This window comes from Chroicocephalus ridibundus, chromosome 1, assembly GCF_963924245.1.
Source record: "Chroicocephalus ridibundus chromosome 1, bChrRid1.1, whole genome shotgun sequence".
Taxonomy (NCBI): Eukaryota; Metazoa; Chordata; class Aves; order Charadriiformes; family Laridae; genus Chroicocephalus; species Chroicocephalus ridibundus.
In genome coordinates this window covers 127,525,404-127,536,288 of record NC_086284.1, presented here as the reverse complement: position 1 = coordinate 127,536,288, position 10,885 = coordinate 127,525,404, and the positions used below count along the sequence as shown (strand labels likewise).

The window sequence follows — 10,885 nt, the reverse complement described above, 5'->3', positions numbered from 1 at the left end:
CCCTGCCCACACAAGCCAGGCTGTCGAGCAGCTCTTGGGGCAGGTCTGAAGACAACCGTCACTCCCAGGTTACCTCCCACAGCCATCCTCTACAGCACGTGAACATTTACCATCTCCCAAAGGCTAATTACAGACCTGACCACCAGCAGGTCAGATGAGCGCATTATCCAAGCACAGGGAGCTGAAGGTGCCTGCGTGGAGTGTGGGCGAGTACAGACCATCTGGCTGCATTAAAGGCAGATTGCAAGAGGAAGCGACAAGCTGAGAGAGGACTGAGTAACTCATCTTGCAGGAAAGAACGGGCACTGCAGAGGGGTAGCATCTTTCGCAGAGGACTGAGCCAAAGAGGCAGGGAGAAGCAGAGCTGGGGACTGAGCTACCAAGCTAATGCCCCAGTGCAACCAGCAACCACGCTTGGTGTGAATAGCAGCAAGGTGTGGCAGCACAGCAGCAGCAATCCACTTTCTCTTAGTACACTCCCTCTCTTTGGAAGTCTCTCCCTTGTGCCCAACGAGCTCCTGGAACACCTACGAACCAGCCCTTATGCTCTCATGTTACTGGTGGCCTTTTCCTAGGCTGACTTCCAGCTTACCAGGGCTTGGCAATGAATGCAGCAGGGAAAGTCTCCAGCTCACCCTCCATCTGGATTCACGGCATAAGAAAGGTAGTAAGCCGGAGGAGGAAAGGCGAGGATGCAAGGGCTTTCTCAGCTAGAGAGAAGGCAGCATTACAGGCAGCTGGAGATAGGACACACCAGAGCTGTAAAGGGAGTAGCAGCAGGATGGAGCAGTAGAGTCGATGAACCCACATGCAGCCTGGTCTTGACTCTAACAACAGACTGAGCAGGGGTCGAATCTGCATCTCACACACACTAAAAGGGTGCCCCAAACCACTGGCAACTCAGGGGTGCTTCCAGTTTACTGAACTGCAGATTCTTCCCCCAGCAATGCCACACTTGCACATTTTGTTCTCGAGGTCCACTGCTCCCACTCACCGTCCATGAAAATAATGCTGCTTATGTGGAGCACAACTTCCCCCACCCAGAACCTGAAGTAGTCAACTTCTGTAAAACTAGCCCTTGTCTACAATACTCTTACTTTCTAGAGTTTTCTTCTATTCTTAGCAGCTTTGACAAAAATTCTCCTATTAAGATGTTCTTCTGCTGGACAGTTCAAGCAGCAAGAAGCCAAAAAAGTGATCCAGGAGGATCGCTTTTGATGCCCTTTTGCCCTTGCCTACTGCTAATTCCATGCTAGCATGGAGCTGAAGCCTCAGCTGGACACAGCTGAGGGAAAGGGATGATGTTCAGGGATCAAGCACATTCATTATGAACCCGATCAAAATCGAAGGGTGATGGAGAAGTCCCTCGACTTCCCCCTTCAGTCCCCACCTGGCTGAAACAACTCACACCTCTGGCAGAAGCAAGGCTGTGCCTGATGATGCTGTTGAGAGACTGCACAGGACACCCCTAAAATCCCTGGCATGATGTTGGTGTTTTGCAAATTAAACCTCCAGAAAACAGTTCCCAGCAGGAGGGTGACACACAAGAGAGCTTGTCAGACCGAGGAAACAGCTTCAGCCTGCAGCTGTGCCAGAGTATCCCTCCTGCTCCAGCACTTGGTTAAATGCAGATGTCAATGCCTTCATGCTGGTCATCAGCCCACACTCCCACAGCTCAGGCACACTCCTGCCTGTCAGCTCCTTTCTGTTCTTAGCAAGAGAGGGAGGTGGCTGCACAGACAGACTTTTCTTCTCCTGCACAGGGAGGGGTGGGAGGACTTTCATTTTGGTACAACAGCAAATGCAGAACCTCGAAATGATGACAAACTCCCCTTCTTCCCAACCCTACTCCCAGCTGACACCTGCCCTCCAGAGTTCTTACAGGCTTTCTCAAAAAACTCGACCGCATAAATATCTTCTCAGTAAAATCTGTACACCAGTCTCTTCAGTCTCCCAGGCCCAGCTCAAACTGGATTTGAAGCAGTGCCTGAAGTACTAAACAATCTCCTCTGCTCCCCTCAAGCAAACAAGACTGTAGCTGGAGACAGTAGTTAGCCTGGGAAGGGTCCATGAACCACTGCAGTCTGGTCCACAGCTCACATTTGCAGACCCCGTTAGGTGTTACAGCTGCCAGCAGCAGTAATGCACCTTGGCCTTTCCCAACACATGAGCTGCCATCCCAGATGCGCTCCTGCTGTGTGGGGACACCATGGCAAGCCACAGGAAAAAAACATAAGCTGGGGAGAGAAAGTAGTCTCAGGTGTCCCCATCATTGGCACTGGAGTTAATTAAGTTGGTGGCTGCTGGGACATGAGAAGTCTGACAGCCTTCTGCACACCCCACTCTCACCTAACTGCTCACCTGGTTCACTGCTACTGCAAGGTCCTTGTTGTCAGTGAGTGCAAAGTAATCTTCAAGGATAAATAGCTGAACAGCAGACAGATGTGCCACCCAGGCAAATCAAAGCAGAGCTCTGGGAACAATCAAAGCTATCTGCGATTTACTCATTAAAAGTCATCTTTCCTTTCAGCAGATGTCCCAAGACACTGACAAGATCAAAGGCTACATCTCTTCCCACTACCTGCACACAGAATATCCATGTGATTTCCAAACATGGGTTAGAAGAGGGTTTAAAGAAATAGATTGTTTGAACCCCCTTTTTTGGGTTCTGGATGTATTGTGTGGGCAGGTGTAGGAGGGAAAACAAGACACTGGACAAAAAGGCTAGGAACCTGATCAGATACAAACACTCGGTATCTGCTAACGGATTGCTGTCAGGATGTGAGATCCCAGTTCAGAGCCCCACTGCAGGGGAATATCCCTGGTTTCCAGGGTGGTGAAAACTGACAGCAAGTCTCTGTTTTACCCCAACCCCAAGAAACCCAAATGTCAATTTTTGCAGAATTGGAAGAACACTTGTTTCCTGGCTTCTCCTCAGCCTGTTGCTCCCTTATTCCCAGGTCCAGTTCACAGCTAAATAGCCACGAGATGATGGCCACTTTTGGTCATGTGACTGGCTGAGTACGTTGGCATAAATCAACAGGCCACTCCACAGATGATTTCTAATAATTTATTTTGATTCACAATTGCATCCATTTGGAAACACTGCATATGATGCAAAATGGACACAAACACACACACACACCAGTCCTTTCAACAGAGCTCACAAATGTGTTTCACAAAGTTTCTTCCTAAAGCTTAGGGTAAAAAAAAAAAAAAAAAATACAAAAAACCCCCAAAACATCTCACAGTTCTTCCAGAGCCTCTTGTTTCTTCACATTATCAGTAAAGGAGTTCGATAAAGACAAGATCTTGGGAGGCTGAATTTCCGCATTTCAGAAAGAGCCTCACCTGTCCACAGAAAGATTTTCCCTGTACAAACATCCTGATAGGGGAAGAAAATCATAGGAAACTGTAGAGTTCTTCACTGAAAGCAATACAGGAAAACACATCCATAATCACACACACTTCCTGCCCTAATGAGGCAATATACATTCATATAGAAGGAAAAACCAAGCACATTATTAAGACATTAGGCAGTGAGGCAGTAACCATTTTATCTTCAGAAGAAATTTTACAGCAAATGGTTTCATTAAGACACTTGAAAGCAACCTACTTAAAAAGAAAAAAAGCACCATCATAGCATGAAGGCTGAAATGTGATTAGGAGTCACAAGCAGCGCCAACTCAGGCTCACCAGTGACTTTTGTCATTTAAGGACAAGTTAAATGGAGAAAGAGTCGATGTGGGGACCTGTGACTTGCCTACAAAAAAAAGTATGATTTAAGAAGACACAGTTAAAGAGTGCCAAGCCACCTTTTACAGGGTGTATCTAATGGTGCATGGTTCTTTGTACAGTCACCAAACGGTAGGGTGCTGGCATTTGGACACGGGGGGTTTAACACTACAACAGCAGCAACATCAGAACCCTGGTCCCTTTAGACTTGCCCTGGTCTGCAGAAGTCCATGCTATTTGTGAAACAACAAATGCCTCTTAGAAGGTCATGGTTAAAGCAGGATAAACTCTGCCCAAGTCTGTGCAGAGGAACATCGAAGCTAGATATTACCAAAATTCTTCCCTGCTTCTGACCAGCTCTGGGTCCTCTCATCTTACAGAGGGAAAGCCTTTCAAGGGCCGGCAGGGTACTGTTTTCTGCACTCCCAGGTACATGCATACAGTTTTACAGGCGAGACACTGGTCCTGGCCTCAAGGCCACACACAGTCACCTGTCAAATTCAGCCTGCTCCCACTGCTCCAAAACCCAGGCAGCATGGATCTCGGCAGCTACTAACACAGCAAGACCAAGGACTGACTCTATGTCTAGGTTTTAACATTTTTCTACCAATGTGGCCAATAACAATCTCAGCAAAAAAATACTCAGAAAAGAAATTGTCCTTTAAGTGCACAAGAGATCACAACAGTCTGCCCTTGCTATAAGTGCAAAAGCGAACATTACCCTTCAAGGACTTCTAGCTAATTCTCAGGGCTATTAAAAGGAGAACTCCAAGTATGCATCTGAAGCTCGCAAGGCAACGCAACTCTTCCACCCTTTTACATATCCTGTTACTTTACGCTTCTCATCTCCCATCACAAGGTAAATCCTCTCAGGAAGAAGCCTGGAGGGTAAACAAAAGCCATGTCCTTAAAGAAAAAGTCACCATTGCTATGCAGATCACAACCACGTGAATTTCCTATTCACTGGGGAATCAGCACTGCATACTCCTTTTAAAAAAAAAAGCCAGCCTTGCAACGAACCATTTTAGGGTCCTGAATGGTTCCAGTTCCCTCTGGAGGGAGTGTAAAAAGCAAGTTTTACTTTAGCACTTTACCCCAACTATATTGGAGTGGGCTTGACCAAGGTATGGAATGGTTACATTAGTCCAAGGTCCTTTGTTCCTAACCTGCACTCCAAAGTCCGCTCTGCCTGGGAGAACACCACTGAGAGTGCCTTAGTGTAAGCAGTTCAAATGAAGTCTCCCACGCCAGAGCACAAAGAGACAAGGGAAAGGCTACACAGACCGGCTGCAAAGTAGTAACCAACCTCTGCTTGTGGGAGAAGTGAGCACAACAGGGTCAGGCGCTGCCAGGGAAATGATCTGTGACCTGCTCTGCTTTCTCCCAGTCAGGAGTAGCAGGACTCTGCAAAACCACTTATCTCAAACCTGTAAATGCTCCCAGAGCACTTTCGGCTCATGACTGAATTCTGCACATGTAACTCACAGGGACAGAGAGTTTGACTACCTCCACTGCAGGGGTTCGTTTAGCCTGGGAGGTCATTCTGCCTTAATCTTCCCTAATGCCAGCAGGATGAGGTCTGAGAAGATCACAAACCTGCTAGCCCACAGCATCCCTGCGTCTCCGGGCTTGCCAAGCTCCAGTTCAGCTCAGCAGGCACCACAAAATACATGTGTGCAATGGAAATGTTTACAGACTACTCATGTGGAGGAGAGGTCTGTGTGTGAATTTAAACTCCTAGGATCAGGCTCCATCTCTAGTCAGAAGGTCAGTAAAACAGTTAGCACAGTCCAGCTGAGTGCCTTTTTCTTCACAATAGGCTTGGGAACTGGTCAGAAACCTCTTAGTGTGTTTGGTTAGAGGCAGGAGGCAATAGAGGTGTCCCCTTCACCTCCTTATAAAGGATTGCTCACTGGATGAGAAGGGGTAAGAGGAAATAAGGAACACTCAGTAAGTCAGTACCTCTTTCTGCACAGCCACATCCAAATGTAGCTGCTCCTCAATTTTCTGCTGGCTACAGAGTGCCACTTGAGGGAATCAAACAGCACAAAGAGGGACATGGTCATCACCTTAAACTGTGACACATAATCAGGAGCGCACAACACCAAATACGTCAGGGATCTCTAGGGATACCCCCAACCCTGCTACCATCCATCCATCCTATCTTCAGAGATAACGTACAGTGAATTTGCATCGCTCAGCCAACATCCCCCAGCTGCCTGACACACAACTGGAGTCAGGGACGATGACCTGTGTGTGCATGCTGCACACGTGTCTAAAAACATCAGTAGCTAGGAGAAGACTCTTCCCTCTGCTTCTGTCTCTTAGGCCCAACTTGTAACTCTGGTGCCATGGCCCCAGGCTTTTCTAGACAGACGATTCATATTATTATTGCAGGGCCAACAACATACATAAAGGGCTTAAAACAAAAAGCAACAACAAAAAACCAACCCATCCACAAAACCCAGAAACCATCACCACCAAAACCTTGTGATTTCAGCTGAAGGCAGACTGCATCTGTGGTATTGCCCAGTCTTGAGCAAGGAACACGTGGCATTCTTCCAGAACACATTTAACACATTTATTCACCTGCCAGTGCAGGTAATCTACCCCAGCAGCAGTCAGCTCCAAGACATCCCCTCCACCTCCTTACAAACGCAGACAGAGCTGTTCCTCGGCTTCCTGGCTTGAGAAAGCAGATCTAGTCAGGCAGCTCCACAGTGACTGAGTTGAGAGGAGAGTGGATCACTATGTTATTAGCAACACAAGCAACCAAGATACCACCTACCAAAAAAGCTGTTAGCAGAATTGTCTGAAAGGTAGTTTCCATAACGCAACAGTAACATCGGACAGCACTCTGCTTTCCCCTCAGAGCCCATCATTACACATAGCTTCAAAACATCTCCTTCTTACTTTGCATATTTACATGCTGTCTCATGTCACAATCCATAATCGGAGCAGAAACGCTTTGAGGGAGATAAGCCAAACCTTCAAACAAACACACACCCAGCTTGCAAGAAGAACAATGAGATCAAAGATGACAGTGTCTTCTCACACAGTCAGACAAATGGAGACGAAATAACAATTTTAAGGGTCAAGAGGTGAAGGGATCTTAAAGCCCTACAGGAATGTTGCTCACAAAGGCACTTAATACAAGCATGTATACAGCTGGATGGAATCGAAAACAATAAAAAAAAAATGCACCAGAGGGGAGGGAGCTGCTCAGTGACTGCCTATACACAGTCTCTTTTAGCCGAAGAGCCTGGCTTCTGCAGCAGTCCATCTGTTATCTGTGTCAAAAGTTCACCCTCCTGACATCTCTGAAGTGTCGCACATAGGTGTGAGCCAGGATTCCTTACCCTTTACAGGAACCAGTGCATGCTCTGAAGTCCAGCAGTGGGTTCCTCTTGATGCCAGCATTCACACCTAACAAAAACTCAAGTTCTCAAAACCTTGTGCTCTTCTTCTTGCTGAGCTGAGCTGCACAAAGTTTCCCACAGTGGAAAAAGGCAGCAGGCTCCTTCTCTCCAGGTTTGTGCATATGGCTTACTGCTTTCTGCATCCTATTGCTGGCTGACAGCATGCGTAGAACCGTTCTGCCTGGGAAAGCCTCCGATGTTGTCAGTGATGGGATAGGCAGTCCATACACCAACCGTGAAGGAAGGGTGTGGGAGGAGGAAGTCCTAGTGGAAGGGGCCATTCCCCTGCTAAAGAAAGTCAGTCAACGTCATCTGCAGAAAGAGGGGTGTCACACGATGTCTTCAGCAGAGTGCTGTGGAGGAGAAGACCCCAGGCTCAAGAAATGGCCCCAGTTGCATAGGAAACCCCTGTTATACTGGCCAGTGTCTATCACTAACCCACCCAGGAGCCTGCGCCCAGTGTTGTCCCGCAGAGCCAGCCGAGCTTCCCTCTCAGTCACGTTGTAGCTGATGTTCAACAGCTGGATAAGGAGGATGTATCCCATGCCAGCTGTTACAATGGCACAGTACCACACACAGGTGAACGACAGAGCAGAGCTGGCAGCAGGGAAAAAGATGGGAAGGAAGCCATTTAGTTTTGGAGCAGCTGCTTTAGAGTGACTTTCCCTGGTAATCACTATCCTTTCAAATCCCTGTCTACATCTGCCACAGTGATCTCACTTCGCTGCTTTCATCAGATAATCCTTAAATACTTTCTCAAAATTAAAGCTTCAGTGCTTACTTAATGAGAGCTTTTAGCACTACCAGAGCTACTCTTGCACATTGCTATTGCACTACCTAGCACTTTAGTCTTACTGTTGTAAAGGTACTTGTTCCTTACTTAAGGACACAATGATGCTCACGCTCAATAGATCATGAAATGGAGTACAGAAGGTAGTCACTTGTGCTAGGGTACTCTGCCCATCAACGGCAGCATCAGACTCTGAACACGTGTCAAACGCTTCTCACCACCCTCCCTGCCAGACAAGTCATATTAACACTGTCTGTTCTAAGCAGATAACTTGGAGGGACAGTCACTAGATAAACAGTGAGGGATGAGAGAGAGAGAGAGACAGCACATGGATTACAGACTGTCAGACTGTTACCTGCACCTGGGGGCAAACACATTTAAGAGTCTATCTTCTATACAGGACACAACAAATAAAGACTTCAAATCCCAGCTCCTCCAACAACTTTTTCTAAATAAATGGTGAGCTCTCTCTGAGTCTCAGGCCCCACAGCTTGACAAAAGCAGTGATGCATCCCTGCTTTCCAGAGCTTTTCAGGTAGCACTTTTTGGTCAGGTTTAACAGTCAACAGCACTGGCCTAGAGCACAGAATGAGGAACAGGAGCTAAGCTGACTGGTTAGGACCGAGTTCCCACCCCAGCTTTCTCCCAGACAGATGTCTCACCTGTAGTCAGAATAGGCCCCCGGGCAGTAGAACAATGCCACAAATGGAGTTCGGTCCCTACAGATGGTATGCAGGGTCAACGTAATCCCATACACAGAGGTGAGCATGAAGAAGGAGAGTGCAAGGATGAATGCTTGGTGGTTCTGCTCCCCTACACAGCTGTTAATCCTCCAAAAGGAAAGAAGAGATTACTTTGCTTAAAAAGAAAAGAAACTGGCTTCTCTTTCCTCCTCCCTCCCCGAGCTGTCAGAAAACCCAATTTCCAAGGTGCTTCTATACAACACAGGCTAAGAACTTTGCAACACGTTCAAAGAAGCTTTATAGTTTTTTATAGAAAGGTTATTGGCACAAGTCAATAGACCAGTAGGGTAACGGCGGTAGACAATTTACCTCAAACTTCTAGCAAATGTAGCATCCTTTACCAAGGCACATCTATACCCTACTGCTCCTTGGTGCAGCTTTAGGTTCCCTTGCCCCAGGAGAACACGAATGCAAATTAACTGCAGGATTGCTAGTGCAACACAGTGCCAGTCTTAAAAAAACCAAAACAAACACCACACAACAAAAAACCAACCAAACAAAAACAACAAAAAACCCCAAACCAAAACAAACAAAACCAACCAACCAACAAGCAAACAAACAACACCACACAAAACCCAGTAGAGAATCAAAGTCAATTCTGAAGTACGCTGTAGAAGTTATCAGCTATCAGGTCAACCCACTTACAATAAAGTTAAGTTGTTCTTTAAAATGGTACATAAAAATTTACGGTTTTAAAGAATGTCATCAGGTCTTGCACATAACAAAACCAAACCCATTTGACAGGGACTGTAAAAAGAGAAGCTAACTTAAAAAGAGGAGGAAGAGAGAGAGAGAGAAGGCATGTAGCCTCAGCAGTGTAAAACCTACCAGACACAGTGATGGTCCAGTCTCCTTACACACCTACCACAGAGCCGGCAGTGCCCTGCTCGGGCTGGTCTGACCAGCTGGCATTTAGTGCACCAGTCCTTTTTCACACCTTCTGGCTCCTCAGCTAACATCCTGGAATAGCCTTTGGCCTCCCCATTCACAGCACGGCCACTGGCAGCTCCTGATGTGGTGATGCCATGGAGCCCGTTGGAGCTCCCTCTAACACTCTTGTTGGGCAAACCCTGCCCAAGCGATGACTTCTTGTCGCTTGCTGGGATGGGAAGGTATCCAGGGTCTTTCTTGGCTCGAGACAGGGCTGCAAGCATAAGAATTAACCCGCACGTGAGAGCGACCACTTGGGAATACCCCACGTGGCCTCGGGGAACCACCTCCTGGAGAAACACATAGTACATGTAGCCCAAGGAGAAGAGCCCCAGGCTCAAGAAGAAGAGAGTCCGTTCCTTCCTTCTGTGGGTGAGGTAGTAATACCAGAGCACCACCACGGGCAGAGACGTCAAGACGACGAGCCCCAGCAGGAAGTGCAGAGCGGCAACGTGGAGGAGGACGGGCAGCAGGACGAGGGGAGGCACGAGGCTGAGGTTGACCTTCACGGCCCCCGAGAACCAGGGGACCCGCACCCGGTCGGCCACGGTGTCGGCGATTCTTTCCAGAGCTCCCGGGGGCAGGGATTTGCACGTCAGCCACCTGTTCGGGGGGCGGCGGGGCGGGGGGGGGGAAAGCACAGACACCGACTAGCGGACGGACAACTGAGCTCCCCGAGGCCCTTCCCCTGCCTCCTCCCGCTCCCGCAGCCTGCCCCGAGGTGGGCACGGCCCGCCCGCCGCCCTCTTTCCCCTTCTCTCCCGTCGAGTTTCCCGAGAAGCGGCGCGCAGCTCCCTTCCCCTCAGGGCGGCAGGCGAGGGGACACCTTGAGCGACTCCCGCCGCGGGGGGTTGTCCCGCAGGGGGCCCGGCGAAGCCGTTACCTCTCGCATCCCTCGTCCAGGTCCTCGCAGTCGCAGCAGCACGCCGCCAGGTGGTTCCTCTCCCCCCTCCGGTCCACGTACTCGCAGCAGCAGAGGGGCTCCTCCATCGCCGCCACCCTTCCCTCAACCGCCGCCGCCCTTCTCCCCTCAGCCTCAACCGCCGGCCGGGCCCGGGACGCGGCGCGCGCGGCAGCCGCCCCGCCCCCCTCCCTCCCAGCCGCAGGTGCCTCGAGCCCGCCGCCGCCGCCACCTCCTCCACCACAGAGGTCCCGCCCCCTCCGGCGGAGCCCGGCCGCCATTGGCCGAGCGTCCCCCGGGCGCGGAGGTGTGCGGGGATGGGGGCGGGAGGGGGTGAGGGACACCCCCCCCCCACCCATCCACCTGA

General features: G+C 49.4%; 1 protein-coding gene across 2 annotated transcripts; it reads right to left on the bottom strand.

Moving 5' to 3' along the window:
* Window positions 1–3,073: 3,073 nt before the first annotated feature.
* On the bottom strand, window positions 3,074–10,814 carry ZDHHC23 (zinc finger DHHC-type palmitoyltransferase 23). Of its 2 annotated transcripts, XM_063351223.1 has the most exons (5): window positions 10,501–10,742; window positions 9,516–10,220; window positions 8,607–8,774; window positions 7,597–7,751; window positions 3,074–7,507 (listed from the first exon to the last, which is right to left on the bottom strand). In XM_063351223.1, exons 1-5 carry the CDS (start codon window positions 10,605–10,607, stop codon window positions 7,497–7,499), a joined length of 1,146 nt encoding a protein of 381 aa, XP_063207293.1. In that variant the 5' UTR covers window positions 10,608–10,742; the 3' UTR covers window positions 3,074–7,496. The 2 variants fall into 2 exon arrangements, with proteins under 2 accessions (XP_063207293.1, XP_063207283.1); XM_063351213.1 differs by having other exon boundaries at window positions 3,074–7,751; window positions 10,501–10,814.
* Window positions 10,815–10,885: the final 71 nt, after the last annotated feature.